Raw genomic sequence first — 22,534 nt, 5'->3', positions numbered from 1 at the left:
ACTTCAGAAGCTCATAAGTACTGAAAGGATTAAGATTTTTTTTAATAGAAGTAATTTACAAATCTGTTTAACTTTCTGGAGCCAGTTGATATAGTTAAAAAAAAAAAAAAGTTTTTTCCTGGATAACCCCTTTAATTGGTAGTTGTCGCCCTATAAGTTTCCGCCTATATTTCTGCGCGGAATTCTGCACAAAAGTCCGCATCAGTACCGCGCAAATTCCGCACAGAGAAAAAAACAAACAAACAAACGGAAATTCCGTGGAAGAATTCTAAAGCAAATTCCTCAGTGTGAACATACCCTAAAGCTCCAAACTTCTGTATTCCGGACTCTGCTGCTGCTGCTGCCGGCCCGGAGATTGCGGAGGTCCCCAGCGGCGGGACCCCCACGATCAGACATCTTATCCCCTTAACCTTTAGATAGGGGATACGATGTTTTTCGGCAGAGTACCCCTTTAACGAGGTGTCATTTTAAAGATATAAATATAGATTTCTTTATATTTATTTCTTTACTTACCTTTTACACACTAAAGCAGTGGTTCCAGCTGTTGCAAAACTACAACTCCCAGACTGTTTGTAAATGCTGGGGGTTGTAGTTCTATTTGTGAATATAATGCAATACTTAGTGTTTACTGACACAGCAGGCAAGATGGTGGGACATAACTAATAACTGATCGGAAATATGCATTATTATCCATTATCATCAACCATAATGGATAAAAACTGTAATACTTCATTTCTCCTGTGGAGGCGCTGCAGGAAAATGAAACACTCAAAATGATCCCTGTCCAAAGATCACCGCTGATCAATAGGGGTCTCTAATGGCAAACATTGTTTTGTATTTAATTAAAAACATTTTAATAGGATAAAGATGAATAAGCCTTTATTGTAAATGGATTGTGTACGACTCCCATAAACATAACCGATCCCTGGCAGGTGACGCTGGCACGGACTCCCTGGCACGTAAAGCCGCCGCTTTCTCATGGAGTCGGGGACAATCGCTGCTCTGGTCCAGAACAAAGAAGGAATTTCAGCTCGCTCATAGGTATTCATTGCAAGATGCAGGAAGCAGTTTCCCCTGCTGTGTAGGTCAACAACGCTTCCCTTTATGAAGGACTTGTGCACCAGCTGAAAAACGCCACCAAGCGCCAACGACTGCAACCAGAGCTCAAACAAACAGCTGCCGCTTAGAGGTGGCACTGAGACAAAAACACAGAGCCAGACGAGCCTCAAATCCATCCCCAAAATACAGATGAGGGCATCGAAAGAGAGGAGCTCAGCATGAAAGCAAACAACCGTCAGACTGTAGGAGGCAGTATTATAGTAGTCATATTCTTGTATATAGGAGGCAGTATTATAGTAGTTATATTCTTGTATATAGGAGCAGTATTATAGTAGTTATATTCTTGTATATAGGAGCAGTATTATAGTAGTTATATTCCTGTCTATAGGAGCAGTATTATAGTAGTTATATTCTTGTATATAGGAGCAGTATTATAGTAGTTATATTCTTGTATATAGGAGCAGTATTATAGTAGTTATATTCTTGTATATAGGAGCAGTATTATAGTAGTTATATTCTTGTATATAGAAGCAGTATTATAGTAGTTATATTCTTGTATATAAGAGGCAGTATTATAGTAGTTATATTCTTGTATATAGGAGCCGTATTATAGTAGTTATATTCTTGTATATAGGAGGCAGTATTATAGTAGCTATATTCTTGTATATAGGAGGCAGTATTATAGTAGTTATATTCTTGTATATAGGAGCAGTATTATAGTAGTTATATTCTTGTATATAGGAGCAGTATTATAGTAGTTATATTCTTGTATATAGGAGCAGTATTATAGTAGTTATATTCTTGTATATAGGAGCAGTATTATAGTAGTCATATTCTTGTATATAGGAGCAGTATTATAGTAGTTATATTCTTGTATATAGGAGGCAGTATTATAGTAGTTATATTCTTGTATATAGGAGCAGTATTATAGTAGTTATATTCTTGTATATAGGAGCAGTATTATAGTAGTCATATTCTTGTATATAGGAGCAGTATTATAGTAGTTATATTCTTGTATATAGGAGCAGTATTATAGTAGTTATATTCTTGTATATAGGGGTCAGTATTATAGTAGTTATATTCTTGTATATAGGGGTCAGTATTATAGTAGTTATATTCTTGTATATAGGAGCAGTATTATAGTAGTTATATTCTTGTATATAGGAGCAGTATTATAGTAGTTATATTCTTGTATATAGGAGCAGTATTATAGTAGTTATATTCTTGTATATAGGAGCAGTATTATAGTAGTTATATTCTTGTATATAGGAGCAGTATTATAGTAGTTATATTCTTCTTTTATAGGAGCAGCATTATAGTAGTTATATTCTTGTATATAGGAGACAGTATTATAGTAGTTATACTCAGCTAAGAACAAAAATGGATAAACTGCCTGCTGGGATAGAGAGAATATGACACTTGTGCCCTCCTTGAGGAATATGATCAGAATTAAAAACAGAAAATAGGTTTTACTATATATTATGGAAACTCGAAAATTATTGTGTGAGTGGAGTTGCCCCTTAAGGTTAGATGGTGTGATAAGTATGTAGTGTCGGTCCTTACCTGTGCGTACTCTCTCTCCACTGCAGCCTTTTTCTGACTGAACGTTCTGAAAGAAAACAAGAGAAACAAAGTTTCAGAAGACACCAATACAATATAGATGAAGAATGACTGCGCCAATAAAGGACCACGGGGGAGATTTATCATTGTTGTCTTTGGAAAGTGAGTTTTGACATATGTGGCGGTCACAAGCTGTTGGGATCTGGCTATATCAGTGTTTCCCAACCAGGGTGCCTTCAGCTGTTGCAAAACTACAACTCCCAGCATGCCCGGACAGCCGAAGGCTGTCCGGGCATGCTGGGAGTTGTAGTTTTGCAACAGCTGGAGGCACTCTGGTTGGGAAACACTGGGCTATATGGAAGACGCCCCCCCATAGAAGATACCCCTCTACCTCAAAAGGACATTGTCGTATATATAAAAAGTGTATTTTGGCTGTCAGGCATGCTGGGAGTTGTAGTTTTGCAACAGCTGGAGGCACTCTGGTTGGGAAACACTGGGCTATATGGAAGACGCCCCCATAGAATATACCCCTCTACCTCAAAAGGACATTGTCGTATATATAAAAAGTGTCTTTTGGCTGCCAGGCATGCTGGGAGTTGTAGTTTTGCAACAGCTGGAGGCACCCTGAATGGGAAACACTGGGCTATATGGAAGAAGCCCCCATAGCAGGGGATGCACATCAGATATAGAGGCTCACCCCCTACCTCTAACGTACTTGTCGGATATAGAAAGTGTCTTTTGGTTGTCCAGGCATGCTGGGAGTTGTAGTTTTGCAACAGCTGGAGGCACCCTGGATGGGAAACACTGGGCTATATGGAAGAAGCCCCCATAGCAGGGGAGGCACATCAGATATAGGGGCTCACCCCCTACCTCTCTACCTCCAGTGTACATTGTCGGATATAGAAAGTGTCTTTTGGTTGTCCGGGCATGCTGGGAGTTTTAGTTATACAACTGCTGGAGAGCCAGGTTTGGTAACACTGCTGTAGCAATGCTATCTGCTGTGATCTTGTCACATGGCTGGGGGTCTCCTTAGAGGGTATATGTTGAGTTCTTTTTCTACCTACCTGCACCCCTATACAACGCCCACATACAGCCGCCTGGAAGGTAAACTCACACCTCTGTGTACAGACCGCCACCTCTGTGTACACACCGCACCGCTATGTGACAGGTTCTACATGTCAACAGGAGCTACCCCACATCCACAACCAACCAGAAGCTGCTGCTGCTATTTAGGGGGCGGACTACAAGTCCCAGCACACCCTATACAGAGTCTGAGCCAAGTAACATACGGCTCCTCGGACAAATCTAAAACAAAATCCTAAACCATTAGTGTGAACTATCAGCAGTGAAATGACAGACAGCAGAGGTCTTATCCAGATGTCTTGTAAGAGGTTTGCACCTTTCTTCTGTAGGCTGTATTTTTAATGCGATACAAGATGCTTGCTGTCAGTGAACGAGAACATTTACTATTTACACCCGGGGACTAAAAATATTTTGTATAAATATTATATATTGTATAAAGTCTATATATCAGCATTTTCTAGACTGGATACAGCTAAGAGCAGGACTAGCTATGTACAATGTGTCAGTCTGGAGTCCAGGATGTTTAGCTCACAGAGCATTGTCTAGACTGGATACAATTGTATCACTTCTCAGCTGAGAGCAGGACTAGCTATGTACAATGTATCAGTCTGGAGTCCAGGCTGTTTAGCTCACAGAGCATTGTCTAGACTGGATACAATTGTATCACTTCTCAGCTGAGAGCAGGACTAGCTATGTACAATGTATCAGTCTGGAGTCCAGGATGTTTAGCTCACAGAGCATTGTCTAGACTGGATACAATTGTATCTTCTCAGCTGAGAGCAGGACTAGCTATGTACAATGTGTCAGTCTGGAGTCCAGGATGTTTAGCTCACAGAGCATTGTCTAGACTGGATACAATTGTATCACTTCTCAGCTGAGATCAGGACTAGCTATGTACAATGTATCAGTCTGGAGTCCAGGCTGTTTAGCTCACAGAGCATTGTCTAGACTGGATACAATTGTATCACTTCTCAGCTGAGAGCAGGACTAGCTATGTACAATGTATCAGTCTGGAGTCCAGGATGTTTAGCTCACAGAGCATTGTCTAGACTGGATACAATTGTATCACTTCTCAGCTGAGAGCAGGACTAGCTATGTACAATGTATCAGTCTGGGGTCCAGGATGTTTAGCTCACAGAGCATTGTCTAGACTGGATACAATTGTATATACTTCTCAGCTGAGAGCAGGACTAGCTATGTACAATGTATCAGTCTGGAGTCCAGGATGTTTAGCTCACAGAGCATTGTCTAGACTAGATACAATTGTATCACTTCTCAGCTGAGAGCAGGACTAGCTATGTACAATGTATCAGTCTGGAGTCCAGGCTGTTTAGCTCACAGAGCATTGTCTAGACTGGATACAATTGTATCACTTCTCAGCTGAGAGCAGGACTAGCTATGTACAATGTATCAGTCTGCAGTCCAGGATGTTTAGCTCACAGAGCATTGTCTAGACTGGATACAATTGTATCACTTCTCAGCTGAGAGCAGGACTAGCTATGTACAATGTATCAGTCTGCAGTCCAGGATGTTTAGCTCACAGAGCATTGTCTAGACTGGATACAATTGTATCACTTCTCAGCTGAGAGCAGGACTAGCTATGTACAATGTATCAGTCTGGAGTCCAGGCTGTTTAGCTCACAGAGCATTGTCTAGACTGGATACAATTGTATCACTTCTCAGCTGAGAGCAGGACTAGCTATGTACAATGTATCAGTCTGGAGTCCAGGCTGTTTAGCTCACAGAGCATTGTCTAGACTGGATACAAATATCAGTTCCATAGTGCCCTGGGCATCTAGTTCATATGCGCCATCATTACTATTTCCTTCGTGTCATTTATACGGCGGATGTTGCTTCAAGCAATAAACTAAGCAAATAAAAGGCTACGTTTATGGGCAGCACTAAATGACTTGTAACACTTCTGTTCTCACTAACCTGAGTTACACAATTCCCCACATTCATGAGGATCTGACACGGGCGTCACTGGGGGATTGTGACACTAGCAGGTGGACGGCTAACACTTAGATCAGTGGTCTCAAACTATGGCCCTCCAGATGTTGCAAAACTTCAACTCCCAGCATGCCCGGACAGCCGTTGGCTGTCCGGACATGCTGGGAGTTGAAGTTTTGCAAAAGAAAAACCCTGATTTACCTTTCATGATCAGTGTGGATCCTCTGGAGGAGGCAGACAGGTGTTTGGCTGTCTGGGCATAATGGGAGTTGAAGCTTTGCAACATTGGGGGGGGGCACAGTTTGACACCACTGACTTAGATATCTGTCTTGTTGTTCGTTCCTTATGACACCTAAACATGCACGCTCCCTTTGGCCGAGCATGCGTGTGTTTTCAGGAGGGACAACTCCAACTGTCACACAGAGAAGCTTGAGGGCCACAAACCCTACAATCGGTGGTCAACAGAATACAAGCCCAAAAGAGGGCGACAATCACAGACCAACGCCTGAACTAGGGATCTCAGAGAAGGAGGAGCATCAGAGCTGCCAAAAAAAATCAGGAGACAAAGTCCAGGCCGAAAACATCACAGACTCTGGGGGTGTCAGTAAATCACCGGCGGGTCACTGACGGGAAGTATGTGCATGGACCTGGAGAGCGGGAAATGTACTGAGGAAGATCACATACAGGGAGATAGCAGGAATACTACTGAGTGTGCAGAATAATGGACCCGACACCTGTATACAGGACAAGGACAGGAAACCGTTACATTAACACTTTCTATTCTTGTATATAGAAGCAGAATTATAGTAGTTATATTCTGGTATATAGGAGGCAATATTATAGTAGTTATATTCTTGTATATAGGAGCAGTATTATAGTAGTTATATTCTTGTATATAGGAGCAGTATTATAGTAGTTATATTCTTGTATATAGGAGCAGTATTATAGTAGTTATATTCTTGTATATAGGAGCAGTATTATAGTAGTTATATTCTTGTATATATGAGCAGTATTATAGTAGTTATATTCTTGTATATAGGAGCAGTATTATAGTAGTTATATTCTTGTATATAGGAGCAGTATTATAGTAGTTATATTCTTGTATATAGGAGCAGTATTATAGTAGTTATATTCTTGTATATAGGAGACCGTATTATAGTAGTTATATTCTTGTATATAGGAGCAGTATCATAGTAGTTATATTCTTTTATATAGGAGCAGTATTATAGTAGTTATATTCTTGTATATAGGAGCAGTATTATGGTAGTTATATTCTTGTATATAGGAGGCAGTATTATAGTAGTTATATTCCTGTATATAGGAGCAGTATTATAGTAGTTATATTCTTGTACATAGGAGGCAGTATTATAGTAGATATATTCTTGTATATAGGAGCAGTATTATAGTAGTTATATTCTTGTATATAGGAGCAGTATTATAGCAGTTATATTCTTGTATATAGGGGGCAGTATTATAGTAGTTATATTATTGTATATAGGAGACAGTATTATAGTAGTTATATTCTTGTATATAGGAGGCAGTATTATAGTAGTTATATTCTTGCATATAGAAGCAGTATTATAGCAGTTATATTCTTGTATATAGGAGCAGTATTATAGTAGTTTTTTTCATGTACATAGGAGCAATATTATAGTAGTTATATTCTTGTATATAGGGGGCAGTATTATAGTAGATATGTTCTTGCATACAGGAGGCAGTATTATAGTAATTATATTCTTGTATATAGGAGCAGTATTATAGTAGTTATATTCTTGTATATAGGGGCTGTATTATAGTAGTTATATTCTTGTATATAGGAGCAGTATTATAGTAGTTATATTCTTGTATATAGGGGGCAGTATTATAGTAGATATGTTCTTGCATACAGGAGGCAGTATTATAGTAATTATATTCTTGTATATAGGAGCAGTATTATAGTAGTTATAGTCTTGTATATAGGAGCAGTATTATAGTAGTTATATTCTTGTATATAGGGGCTGTATTATAGTAGTTATATTCTTGTATATAGGAGCAGTATTATAGTAGTTATATTCTTGTATATAGGAGCAGTATTATAGTAGTTATAAGGAGATTTTTCAGCTTACCGTAAAATCTCTTTCTTGAAGGATCCATTGGGGGACACAGACCATGGGGTCACAGACCATGGGTGTATGCTGCTGTCACTAGGAGGCTTGACACTATGGCAACAAGAAAAGTTGACTCCACCCAGCAGGGTATACTCGCCCACAGGCACCTGAGGTAATCAGTTTTAGTACCAGAGCAATAGGAGAAGACCGACAGGTCAAGAGAAAAACCACAAACTGTCCGAGCAACCAGAAGAAAAAGGTAACTGAACACACCCTCGGACAGATAACTGAAATAGGAACACCAGAAAAAAGGGGGGGAGCTGTGTCCCCCAATGGATCCTTCGAGAAAGAGATTTTACGGTAAGCATAAAAATCTCCTTTTTTTCTATCGGCTCCATTGGGGACACAGACCATGGGACGTACCAAAGCCGTCCCTTGGGTGGGTAAGGAATCAGATGGTGGATGGTTGGACCACCGCCGCCTGCAACGTCTTACGGCCCAGAGTAGCATCAGTTGATGCGAAGGTATGAATCTGGTAGCACCTTGAGAAAGAGTGCAAAGACGACCACGCGGATGCCTTACAGAACTGCAAGGCCATAGCCACGTAGCTGAGGGCCCAGGATGCCCCGAAAAAATGGGTGGAATCAGCCAAAACCTTGAAGGGTGGGATCTTCCCCTTGCAACGGTAAGCTCCCAAAATGGTTGTCTTGTCCAACGACCAAAACAGGTTGTGGAACAAACGCTTCCAGGGATGAGAAGGGGCCAGATAAAAGGACGGTAGGACGATGTTCTCATTGAGATGAAAAAGTCAAAACCATATCAGGTACGAAGGACGGACCTGGACTGAAAACAAAACAACTTGTCCTGGTATACAACCAGGAAGGGAGAATGGCAGGAGAGAGCTGCCAGCTCTGACACCCTCCTAACAGAGGGAAGAGCAATAAGGAACGCCACCTTCCGGGGAAGGAGGCGAAGAGAAATGTCCCTGCGAGGTTCAAAAGGAGGGCCTTGCAGAGCATCTAAGACCAAGTGCAAGTCCCAAGGGAAAAAAGGAATAAAAAAACTAACACGTCTCCTAATCCTAGGAAAATAAAAAATATGAGATCTGGTCTGGGGAGAACTCCAGACCATGTCCACCTCCTTAAGACACTAAGCTAAAACTGATTACCTCAGGTGCCTGTGGGCGGGTACACCCTGCTGGGAGGAGCCGACTTTTCTTGTTGCCATAGTGTCAAGCCTCCTAGAGACAGCAGCATACACCCATGGTCTGTGTCCCCCAATGGAGCCGATAGAGAAAACCTTGTACATATATACTGAACTCTTCAAAAGACACCCAGGATTTTTAACATAAATTTCTGGAAAATAGAAACATCATCCCGCATATTATAAAGCCACAGTAACCATGTCTTGTTTTTGTTCAACTGTTTTTTTTATTAAAGAGCTTTTCTTTAAAACAGATGTTTGACAGTAAAGAAAATATAAGTACGTAGAATAATAAACAAAGGTCATTACATATTAACAAGACCAGGTTACAATATGGTAATCTGCATAGATCCGGCTGTCAAGATATTGTAAAGTGCAGATTTTCTGCAGTCGGCTCTGTGAGTATCCGGGGAAGGCCCCAAGTCAGGGACATTGATCATAGACAGAAGCCGTTATCTGATAAATAATGAAGCGAGGATTTTATGACGCGGTATCAGTGGGCACTAGTAATATGTCTAGAGTTACTCACAATCCGGATCTATTACACCTCGGCTGAGGTTTTTTTTTTTTTTACATATATTTTACATATGTCTCGTTTTTACATATGTTCAGTGTAGTACTGAGTATTATCATTTAAAGGGGTACTCCGGCCCCAAGACATCTTATCCCCTTTCCAAAGGATAGGGGATAAGATGTCTGATCGCGGGGGTCCCGCCGCTGGGGACCCCCGCAATCTAGCATGCAGCACCCACCGGTGAGCGGTGCAGGAAGCGCTGGAGGCTCCAAGTCTTATGCCTCCAGACCACGGGGACGGATTATCGTGAAGTCACGACTCCGTCCCCGTGTGACATTGCGCTCCGCCCCCTCAATGCATGTCTATGGGAGGGGGCGTGATAGCTGCTATCCTTTGGATAGGGGATAAGATGTCTTGGGACCGGAGTACCCCTTTAAGGCAGACCGTTAGATTTGTGACAGATCACATCTGTCCGGGCGTCACGTGTCTTGTCTTGCTATTTTCTATTCTAAAGACTTTTCCCTTCATTCGGGGCTGTAACTATTTGGATCGGCTGCAGAAGTCGCCGCTGTTCATCTTTAATCACAATTTGACAGATTCCAGTAAAGTTTCTTCTTGGAGTACGAGTAATAGTTTCAGTGGGTGACAAACTGAGCATTTACTCAAATGCACCCGTCTCCTGGGGGACCACCCGAGGACACATTCCTGGGAGTGGAGGAAAGTGGAGTGAAGCTTCTATCGCAGTGTTATTTGGATACTGTATAGCGGTATTATTAAAGGTAATGTGCGCAGTACTGTGTGGACGTGGTATATGTAATAAATGGTATGCAGCCTGTCGGTGCCTTTTCATGGTATGAACCGATGCTGCACGATATGGGGAAAATTGCGATTATGGGCCTAAATATTGTGATTTTGACATACGGTAATAAATGGTGAAATCCCCCCATTTTATGTCCAATCTCCTCCATTTCACATCTATCCACCTATTTTATGCCCACCACCCATTTCACATCTCCCCTATTTCTAGCTCATCCCCCCTGTCACATTCTTCCCCCCCATGGTCACATCTCACCCCCCCCCCCCGTCACATTCTTCCCCCCCATGGTCACATCTCATCCCCCCTGTCACATTTTCCCCCCATGGTTACATCTCCCCCCCCATGGTCACATCTCACCCCCCCCCTGTCACATCCTCCCCCCATGGTCACATCTCACCCCCCCGTCACATTCTCCCTCCCACTCCCCCATCACAATCTTCCCCCATGTCACATTCTCTTCCCCATATCTCCCCCCCCCCCCCCTGTAGGTAGTTTTTTGTACTGCAGCAATACACTGGGTTTCCTGGACGGTTTTCAAATCTTCCGCGGGACCCAGGAAACCCATTGTGTTTGCAGCCGAAAAAGACCTTTCCCCATTAGCCAATCACTGGCTTTACACGTGACACCGATCCGGCCAGTGATTGGCTGAAAAGGGAAAGGTCCAACTGCTTGTATGGAGAAGAGAAGAGACACTCCGGACCGCATGGAGACAAACGGCATCAACAGGGAACGGGAGTAGGTTAACAGAAGTTTTTATTTTTATTTTCTCCCTGCACCCTTTTACTTAGCTCAGTGTTTTTCTACCAGTGTGCCTCCAGCTGTTGCCAAACTACTACTACCAGCATGCCTGGATAGCCTTTGGCTGTCAGGGCATGCTGGGAGTTGTAGTTTTGCAACAACTGGAGGCACCCTGTTTGGGAAACACTGACTTTTAGTATTTAAATTAGTTTTTACCTGCTTTGGCCGGCCCCCGCCTGCAGCAGCACACGGGAGCCGGCCCGAGCAGATACTCGCAAATTTTCCCAGGGGGCCGTATCGCTATATCGCAAAAATCACGATTCGATTGCTTTTGCGATATATGGTGCAGCCCTAGTATGAACCAGAATGATGTATTCAGCAATTTAATGTGGAATAGTTAACACACCATTCTCTTTTGGTTGTTGTTGGCTACACATGGGAAGTCATTCATTCCATATAATCTTGCATTATAGTGACGACCATTATACTTATCCTTTACCAACTGCTCCTGGCACCAATGTAAATTGCATTACCCCCTAGTGGGTGAAATAGGGCTCAAGAGGAGCTCTCCTGCCTCTATGGAGCTATTGGTTTGCATGGTGCACAGTTATTTAGCATTTTCTACATTACAGGGGGTGAGGCCAGAACTGGACCATTTGCCGGTAGTACTCACATAGTCACTCTTTCCCTTACTTCTCTGGCCAATCACAGCACATACTCTTGGCACTGTGCTGCAGAAGGATTCATACTACAGACTATGTATCATTACTGCTGCACTGGGTTTGCAAGGTGCTTTGTTAGCAGAAACAAAAGAAACAGCAGTAAAGCAAATAAGGGGTTACACAAGGAACTGAGCTGCTACTGCTGGTGAGAAGGAATTACACATTAGCCCTGCGGACATAAATCCATAGATACACTGGCATTGAGAAGACAGCTGCACTGAGCTTAGGTGGTCAGAGATGAGAGGAAAGCCTTGATTTACCTTACTAAAACTGTGTGAATTATCTTCAGCAGGAAGACAGTCTGAGTATGGAGGTACACAGCCCAGGTTCTCTCCTGCACATAAGCCCTGCCTCACTTTTTTTGTGTTCTATCCTGATCTAGCTGCTACTAGAGACAGAATTTCCATAAAAACAAGCAACAGAAAGCAGGTTGTAAAAAAGGGAGACACCTAGTGGCCAAGACTGTAGAGCCTCTCTCTGGGCTATGGAGTCATTTTTGGTAAATTAGGTAATAGCCGATATGATCTTTACCATTTGCATAGAACAGGAGAAGTGAGAAAACGGTTAAAAGAATTCTGTAGTGAAAATAACTTATCCCCTATCTAAAGGACCCCCGCGATCTCCTGAACGCATGGAGGGGGCGTGTCAGTTGTGTCTTCCTGCGGGGTCCGGAACGGCCTCTTCCAGCAGACTGCCGGAGCCCAGATCAGGAGATTGCGGGGGTCCCAGCGGTCGGACCCCCGGATCTATAACTTATCCCCTATCCTTTCAATTGGGAATAAGTTATTTTTCACTGCACTACACCTTTAAAGGGGTACTCCGGTGGAAAACTTTATTTTTAATTTTTTTTTAAATCAACTGGTGCCAGAAAGTTAAACAGATTTGTAAATTACTTCTATTAAAAATGTTAATCCTTCCAGTACTTATTAGCTGCTGAATACTACAGAGGAAATTATTTTCTTTTTGGAACACAGTGCTCTCTGCTGCCATCTCTTTCCATTTTTGGAACTGTCCAGAGCAGCATATGTTTGCTATGGGGATTTTCTCCTGCTCTGGACAGTTCCTAAAAATGGAAAGAGATGTCAGCAGAGAGCACTGTGCTCGTGATGTCAGCAGAGAGCTCTGTGTTCCAAAAAGAAAATAATTTCCTCTGTAGTATGCAGCAGCTAATAAGTACTGGAAGGATTAAACTTTTAATAGAAGTAATTTACAAATCTTTTTAACTTTCTGGCACCAGTTGATGATTAAAATAAATAAATAAATAAATAAAAGCCCAAATCTCATGCAGCATGAAACTGTTACAGGAGCGCAACGCTAAACACTCATACGAGACGCATCGCTCAGGATCAGTGAGTCAGTAAAGGATCCACTGGGACGGCCTCAATGACTAGATCACCGGTCTGCATTTCTGCGTAAATCATAGTACCCTGGGACCCCTCTCTCTGCACCTGTTTCACGCTGACCACGGTCTGGGCAGTATAAAACAGGTGACCGGCTCCCTTTAATAACTAAGCCTGTTTCTTAAAACCTGGAATGTGTAATTGTAATAGAGAATATTTAACTTTTTTTTTTTTGGCACAAGTTTTATTACATTGATGTAGTAAAAGTAGGCCAATATAAATTATTATTTATTCTTTTATTATTATTAATAATAATAATAATAAAAAATATATATATAAATGCAAAGATGTATAAGTTTTTAAGAAAAAAAAATTAATTTAATTTATTTTTTCCATATTTCTACATTATTTTCAATTAATACCTTAACAGTTTACCTGAAATTTTCAACATTTTGAAAATGTGAAAATTACCAAAACCTCCAAAATGGAACATATCTACCCCCTGCCACCCCCACCCAGAGCAATGCTTCCCAACCAGAGTGCCTCCAGCTGTTGCAAAAGTACAACTCCCAGCATGCCCGGACAGCCGAAGGCTGTCTGGGCATGCTGGGAGTTGTACTTTAGCAACAGCTGGAGGCACCCTGGTTGGGAGATAATTCCCAAGAGGACTAGAAGCAGTGATCACATGACCACTAGTACAATGCTTTGGAATACACAGCCTAATGGCCAGGAATTGCCGCCGTACCCTCCCGTTGACTACAATGGGGGGGGGGGGGGGGAGATTGAGTGGTGCAGTTGCCCTTAGCAACCAATGAGCTTCCTTCTTTCATTTTTCACAGGCCTCTTTAAAAATGAAAGAAGCGATCTGATTGGTTGCTAAGGGCAACTGCCCCACTCTTCCTCTATACAGGTTTTCATAAATCTTCCCCAATGGGTTTACACACTGCGAAATTTTTGCGTCAGAATTTCTGGCAAGGACCCGAATATCTCCAGAAGATTCAACATGTTTATTCTGCTGGCGGAAGTCCCATGAGGTATATTTCCCCTCAAATTCCATTTCAAATTCGCATTATTCCTACTTAATTTTTACCGTGGAATAGAAAAGGGGAAATTTCTCTCGCCATTTCCACAGTGTGAACATACCCTTATAGGCAGAAGCCGGTGAAATGTATTGCCTAACAGGCAGAAGTTGATGGCCGACCTGGGGGCCTACATTAAGCCCCCGGTTGCTATGGTAACCACCATCAGCCCAAGTTTGCATTGTGGGTGCCGATGGAGCCCCCCCCCCCCCTTCTCTGTCAAATACCTTACATGTCGCAGTCTCTATGGTCCAGCACTAGACATAACACAACATATGTGTCTCTTTCCCAAAAGCATTCCTATACGGGTGAGGAACCTCAACAAGCCGACACAAGATTCCCCCTTCCGCATCCAATGTTGACATAAGTGCGCCCGCCTGTCACATGGCGCTTCTCCGCTATTCCAGAAGATACCAGTCGTGTCAGAGACCATTAATAAACAGCAGCATCTCTGGTTTATTGTATGTATGTATGTATATATATATATATATATATATATATATATATATACATACATACATAAAGAATGTAAATACGGGTGCGGAGACAGAGATGGTGGCGGTTCTATTGCTATGGAAATCAACTGCAGACATATGGGGGACATACGATTTGGCATCTAGAGTTAATGGCCTATAAGAACAATGCCTGCACTGAGACTTCATATAAGACCCCAGAAATGGATATCTGCACTAGGGATCGACTGATTATTGGTATGGCCGATATTATCGGCCGATAATCACGATTTTGGGCATTATCGTATCGGCAATTACCTTGCCGATAATGCCCCGCCCCCCCCCCCGCACCGCGACCGCCCCCCCCTGACCCGCCCCGCCCCCATTGCCTCCCCCATCCCCGGTTTTATAATTACCTGTTCCCGGGGCCCACGCTTCTTGCTCCTGCTGCGTCCTGCGTTACGCTGTGCGCAGTGACGTGATGTGCGTGACGTGACGTCACCGTCAGTGCGCACAGTGACAGTTCAGGAGCACGCCACCGGAGCCAGATGTAGAGTGGACCCCGGGAACAGGCAATTATAAAACCGGGGATGGGGGAGGCAATGGGGCTGTGATAGGTCTCAGGACCCCCGGACAGGCAGGGGGAGAGTAGTGGTTGGCGGCGGCGGCGGTCTATGGCACCGCAAAAGCCACTGCAGTGCATTGATTTCAAGCGCACGCTTTAAATCAATGATCTGCAGCGGTGTCGCAGGGGGATAAATAGCCGATAACTTATACCGGAATATCGGTATATGTTATCGGCCCTAAAAAAAACGATATCGGTCGATCCCTAATCTGCACTATATGGAAATTGTGCGGGACCCTCTCAGCCAATCCATGTATAAGACAGTGGTCTCCAAACTGTAGACCTCCAGATATTGCAAAACTACAGCTCCCATTCTGGAAGCTATAGCTTTGCAACATCTGGAGGTCCACAGTTTAGAGACCACCAGGTTCTAGTTTTGTACCATCTTGAAGCCCACAGTATGGAGACCACAGAGTTGTAGTTTTGCAATATCTGGAGGTCCACAGGATGAAGACCAAAACCCAGTTTGGTGACCACTGAGTTGGAGTTTTGCACCTTTTTGAGGTCCACAGTTTGGGGACCACTGCACAGTCTGAAGACCACACCCGGAGGTAGTGCTGGGCGGTATGGCCTAAAATGAATATCACGGTATTTTTTATTATCATCGCAGTATCACGGTATTACCACCTGTCCAACCCCGCCCCACCCCGCGGGCGGGGTCCCTGTGCCCACTAGCGGTGTCAAATGTGCCCCCCGCGAGATCCGGAGGGTGGGGAGGGGCTCGACCTGTATAGCGGTATAGGCAAAAATCCATATCATGGGAGAAAAAAAAAAAACTGTATCCGGTTCATACCGGTATACCGCCCAGCACTACCCGGAGGTCCACAGTTTGGAAATGACTGTAGTTTGAAGACCACACCCGGAGGTCCACAGTTTGTAAACCACTGCACAGTCTGAAGACCACACCCGGAGGTCCACAGTTTGGAAACCACTGCACAGTCTGAAGACCACCGATTTATAGTTTTGCAACATCTTAAAGGAGAAGTCTCATGCTCGATCAGTACAGAAGTTTTAGATTGCGGGGGTCCAAGCGCTGTAGCCCCCGGCGATCGTCTGTACAGACCTCCGGGCCTCCCACAGAGTGGCGCGTCACAACTCCCGCCCGAAGCGGCGGCCACCACATCCTCTCCATATATATCTCTACGAGAGAGCCGAGGACTGCCGAACGGCTCTCCCATAGAGATATATGGAGGGGGCATACCACTCTGTGAGAGAGCCGGGGCTCTTCGGATAGGGGATACATTTTCTGTACTGATTGGGCATGAGACTTCTTCTTTAAGGTCCACAGTTTGGAGACTGCTGCTATAGGAAGTGCAATCCCATGAACCCTCAGATGTGCATTCAATGACACGGTGCAATATCTGCATAAACAATGGCCAAGATTTTGCTACAAAAACTTCATTCTGTACCACAAAATGGTATTTCTGGATGAGAGAACATCAATTTTGGTCACAAAACTGTACATACTGTCCAAAAACCCATTGGCAACAGTGAGGAACTTAAAGGGGTACTCTGGTGGAAATTTTTTATTTTTTTTTTTAAATCAACTGGTGCCAGAAAGTTAAACAGATTGGTAAATTACAGTGTGAATTCGGGTAGAAAACAGACATGGCGCACATCTACAATCTTGTATGATGATCTGATTGCTCCTCAGCATAATATCTAATATAATAATATAAAACTTTTTTATATATATCAACTGGCTCCGGAAAGTTAAACAGATTTGTAAATTACTTCTATTAAAAAATCTTATTCCTTCCAATAGTTATTAGCTTCTGAAGTTTTCTGTCTAACTGCTCAATGATGATGTCACGTCCCAGGAGCTTTGCATGATGGGAGAATATCCCCATAGGAGCTGCACAGCTCCCGGGACGTGAGTCATCAGAGAGCAGTTAGACAGAAAACAACAACTCAACTTCAGAAGCTAATAACTATTGGAAGGATTAAGATTTTTTAATAGAAGTAATTTACAAATCTGTTTAACTTTCCGGAGCCAATTGATATATATATATATATATATAAAAAAAAAAAAAGTTTTGGCCCGGAATGCCCCTTTAATCCTTCCAGTACTTATTAGCTGCTGAATACTACAGAGGAAATTCTTTTCTTTTTGGAACACAGTGCTCTCTGCTGACATCTCTGTCCATTTTATTCTCCTACTCTGGACAGTTCTTAAAATGGACAAAGATGTCAGCAGAGCACTGTGCTCGTGATGTCAGCAGAGAGCTGGATTAAGATATTTTAATGGGGTACTCCGCCCCTAGACATCTTATCCCCTATCCAAAGGATAGGGGATAAGATGTCAGATCGCCGGGGTCCCGCTGCTGGGGACCCCGGGGATCGCTGCTGCAGCAACCCGCTATCATTACTGATCGCTCTGCACGTAATGACGGGCAATACAGGGGCCGGAACATCGTTACAACACGGCTCCGCCCCTCGTGACGTCACGGCCCGCCACCGTCAATACAAGTCTATGGGAGGGAGCTTGGCGGTCATCACGCCCCCTGCCATAGACTTGCATTAAGGGGACGGGCCGTGATGTCATGAGGGGCGGAGCCAAGACGTCACGCTGCTCCGGCCCCTGTATCGCCCGTCATTACGCACAGAGCGAACTCGCTCTGTGCAGTAATGATGGCGGGGTGCCCCAGCGGCGATCCCCGGGGTCCCCAGCAGCGGGACCGCGGTGATCTAACATCTTATCCCCTATCCTTTGGATAGGGGATAAGATGCCAGGGGCGGAGTACCCCTTTAATAGAAGTAATTTACAAATCTGTTTAACTTTCTGGCAAAAAAGTTTTCCACCGGAGTACCCCTTTAAAGAGGGTTGACCAGGATAAGAATAACATGGTTGCTATAGAAACAGTGCCACACCTATCCATGGTGGTTTCTGATATTGCAAGTCAGCTCCATTAAAGTGAAAGGCTGCAGTACCAGGCATAACCCATATAGAGATGTAGAAAGTGGCCATGTTTTTCTAAGCCTGTTAATGCGCCAAAGCTGATGGGTATATTGGGGAAATGTCAATTTTTTTTCTTTAGCCACCTGTCACCACTAACACAACCCACGTGCATAGGATACGTTGGCATCACATCAATAAGACACAATTCACCATGGGAATAACCACGACCTCCCATGGGAACCACTTTCTCAATTCTATTCCTTGAGAATCTGAAGGAAATTTCTTTGACCTCAGTCTAGGAGGGTCATCGTGTCCAGAGAACCAAAACAGATTGAAATCACAAGACAGGAGCGGTGCCGCCTTCTCCTTCTATCCTCCCACCAAGTGACCCCCTATTGCCCCCCAACCTATAAAAATACACCAAGCGGTGTCATCCTCTATCAGGGTGGGAGTCGTGATTTCTCAAAAATTGCTGACACCTCCGCAGCCTCGTGTCCTGATGACCAAGCTGAACTTCCGGGATGAACTCATTGATCCCAGTAAAATCCAAAGATCTTCTGCAAAGTGAAATGTAAAAATGGACGAAATAATTTTGACTATTGGAAATAACGTTATTCTATGCCTATCACACCTACAAACAAAGTCCTGGACAGAACTGGTGCCGCTCATCGTCCAACGACCTATTCTAGAATCAATGGTCCTACTTGACTTGACCTTTGGTGGAGCCAGAAGGGACTGAGTGATAGCGGGGACCAATGTCCTTCTAGCTAACTAAGGGTGCGTTCACACACATTTGGCTGATCCCTGCCAGATCCGAAGCTTAAAGGGGTATTCCGGGAAAACATTTTTTATCCCCTATCCAAAGGATGGGGGATAAGATGTCTGATCGCGGGGGGCCCTCTGCTGAGACCCCCCCCCCCCCCTGCGATCTCCCTGCAGCAATGCGGGTGCTGAATCTCCAGTTTCGGAAACCTCCGGGTTTCCGGGAATGGGGACGTGACGTGAGGTCACGCCCCCCTCCATTCATGTCTATGGGAGGGGGCGTCACGCCCCCTCCCATAGACATGAATGGAGGGGGCGTGGCGTGGCGTCACGTCACTTCCCCAGTCCCAGAAACCCGAAGGTTTCCGAAACTGGAGATTCAGCACCAGCATAGAATGCGGGTGCTGCAGGGAGATCGCGGGGCGTCTCAGCAGCGGGCCCCCTGCGATCAGACATCTTATCCCCTATCCTTTGGAAAGGGGATAAAATGTTTTTGCCCGGAATACCCCTTTAATTCATTCATTTAAATGCACCAACCGGAGTTAGATAGTGAATCCGGTCGGCTCCTTTTTGCCCCGTATACAGTTTTGGTATGCTGGAGTTTTCCGTCCGGCTACAAAACCAGATATGGTGCAAAAATGCGGCGGCTGGAGTCACTATCTGGTTCCGGTTGGTGCATTTAAAAGCATCAGATGCGGTGCCAGGTCCGGCGGGGATACGGTAGCAGAGGGTTTGGAAATTTCCCGGTGACCAGATCAGCCAAACGTGGTGTAAATGCACCCTTACATTTCTGACATTGTGAATATCTCCAGAACCTCAACACTCTATAAACCTCTGCTAGGATAAACAATCCCGGTGGTCAAAATGTCCACCAATTAAAGGGGTACTCCACTGCCCCAGTGTCCGGAACATTTAGTTTCGAATGCTGGGTAAAGGCTGTGGGGGTCGTGACGTCACACCACCCACCCTCAATGCAAGTCTATGGGAGGGGGCGTGACAGATGTCACGCCCCCTCCCATAGACTTGCATTGAGGGGGTATGACATCATGAGGGGCATGGCCGTGACGTCACGACCCCCGCACCCAGTGTTCTGAACTAAATGTCCCGGATGCTGGGGCAGTGGAGTACCCATTTAAAGGGCTACTCCAATGGCCAGCGTTGTAAACTAAATGTTCCGAAAGCTGTTTTCACGCTGCGGGGGTCGGTCACGCCCCTCGTGACGTCATGACCACGCCCCTCAATGTAAGTCTATGGGAGGGGGTGTGGCGGTCCTCACGCCCCCTCCCATAGACTTGCATTGAGGGTGTGTGGTCGTGACGTCACATGGGGCGTGGCCGACCCCGCAGCACGAAAAAAGCGTTCAGAACATTTTAGTTCCGAACGCTGGCCAGTAGAGTACCCCTTTAAACATAGGGTGACACCGATTCCTGTTTTGTCAGAATGTTCATGACGGTGGTGGACGTGGCTTAAATTATGATTTTGCAACCTGTTTGTTGGAGGCATAGCCTAAAGCTTGTGGGTCCCGTTGTATCAATAGATCTCACACTCCTGTGGTGCTGTACGGCGTACAATGCTGCCGTGGCACCGTGTCTGTGGGGAGGCGTGGCCTTCTGGTTTGAGTGGCATTGGGGCTGCTCTGCCAGTGGGTCGTTCCTCCCCGTGGGCACTGGTGTCGCGGCGGTGGTGGTCGGCGCCCAGTGCTACGCCATTTTATGCTAGGGGCGTTAGGGACCCACTTTTAATAGGTGGCCTTGCCGTGGCGAGTGGGCTTGTACTTTTTGATCAAAATGTATAATAACCTGTTAGTTTTTGAATTTATGCTGAGAAGCAAATAGATCAAAATACAAATGGTGGATGTGCAACAATGTCCGTTTTCTCTATTTGAATTCCCGTTGTATCAATAGACCCTTCACCTATAATGTGCCATATAATACTGTTGTCTTACTACGCAGGAGAAAGGCCTTTAGACCTCTTCAGTTGCTAGGTCCTGGGTGCCTCTGCTACCCCCCTATAGCCCCCTCATGTATGTCCAGGGGCCCACTCAAGACAATGGTTAGTTGCATGTATTACAGAACATGAGCCGTGTATAACATGGAATGTGACATTGTGCTGAAGCCTCAGCTGTAAATACTTCACATTCCTGCTCGGCCTTTTGTGTTTGCTTTACATCCGCTTCCAGAGTCAAAGAGCCAAGTCAACGGCCAAACTCCAACCGAGGAGCAAGAATGGATTTGGCAGCTGCAAGTTCTCAGCCCAATCTTCACATAGATGACATGCAGCCTGTAATGTCAGGACAAGTGACTGTATACAGAGGCTACAAAGTACCCGCAGGGACCCAGTGTATCATCTGGTCATGTGACTGTATATAGAGGCTACAAAGTACCCGCAGGGACCCAGTGTACCATCTGGTCATGTGACTGTATATAGAGGCTACAAAGTACCCGCAGGGACCCAGTGTATCATCTGGTCATGTGACTGTATATAGAGGCTACAAAGTACCCGCAGGGACCTGGTGTATCATCTGGTCATGTGACTGTATATAGAGGCTACAAAGTACCCGCAGGGACCCAGTGTATCATCTGGTCATGTGACTGTATATAGAGGCTACAAAGTACCCGCAGGGACCCAGTGTATCATCTGGTCATGTGACTGTATATAGAGGCTACAAAGTACCCGCAGGGACCTGGTGTATCATCTGGTCATGTGACTGTATATAGAGGCTACAAAGTACCCGCAGGGACCCAGTGTATCATCTGGTCATGTGACTGTAAATAGAGGCTACAAAGTACCTGCAGGGACCCAGTGTATCATCTGGTCATGTGACTGTATATACAGCCTACAAAGTACCCGCAGGGACCAGGTGGATCATCTGGTCATGTGACTGTATATAGAGGCTACAAAGTACCCACAGGGACCCAGTGTACCATCTGGTCATGTGACTGTATATAGAGAATACAAAGTACCCGCAGGGACCTGGTGTATCATCTGGTCATGTGACTGTATATAGAGGCTACAAAGTACCCGCAGGGACCCAGTGTATCATCTGGTCATGTGACTGTAAATAGAGGCTACAAAGTACCTGCAGGGACCCAGTGTATCATCTGGTCATGTGACTGTATATACAGCCTACAAAGTACCCGCAGGGACCAGGTGGATCATCTGGTCATGTGACTGTATATAGAGGCTACAAAGTACCCACAGGGACCCAGTGTACCATCTGGTCATGTGACTGTATATAGAGAATACAAAGTACCCGCAGGGACCTGGTGTATCATCTGGTCATGTGACTGTATATAGAGAGGCTACAAAGTACCCGCAGGGACCTGGTGTATCATCTGGTCATGTGACTGTATATAGAGGCTACAAAGTACCCACAGGGACACAGTGTATCATCTGGCAACAAATTGTGGTGTCCCGGCACCGGATTGCATCCGTTGCCTTGTGGTGAGGTCCCCAAAGTCAGAGTCCCTAGGTGTAGGTGGGGGTCCTCATCCTTAGTTAGCCCCTTGTCACCCCTTTTGTAATTAACATTATTTAAATTTAATGTATATATTTATATAGTAAGTGTACTTACCTAGTTAGCGTCACAGGACCTGCGAGTCACGTGATGCGTTCCAAACACTCTATGGTTTGTAGTTCAAGGA

The 22,534-nt window shown here is 44.5% G+C and overlaps 1 protein-coding gene across 1 annotated transcript in view; it reads right to left on the bottom strand.

Annotated features, from left to right (window-relative positions):
* The window catches only part of FCHSD2 (FCH and double SH3 domains 2), a 154,268-nt gene that overhangs the window by 116,460 nt on the left and 15,274 nt on the right, over window positions 1–22,534 (bottom strand). The window contains 1 exon segment of the mRNA XM_056561230.1: window positions 2,623–2,668. Coding sequence (XP_056417205.1) covers window positions 2,623–2,668 — 46 coding nt within the window.

The sequence above is a fragment of the Hyla sarda genome, chromosome 2 (genome assembly GCF_029499605.1).
Source record: "Hyla sarda isolate aHylSar1 chromosome 2, aHylSar1.hap1, whole genome shotgun sequence".
Classification (NCBI taxonomy): domain Eukaryota; kingdom Metazoa; phylum Chordata; class Amphibia; order Anura; family Hylidae; genus Hyla; species Hyla sarda.
Note: the sequence above shows the minus strand (reverse complement) of the source record. Positions and strands in the feature narration are given on the sequence as shown.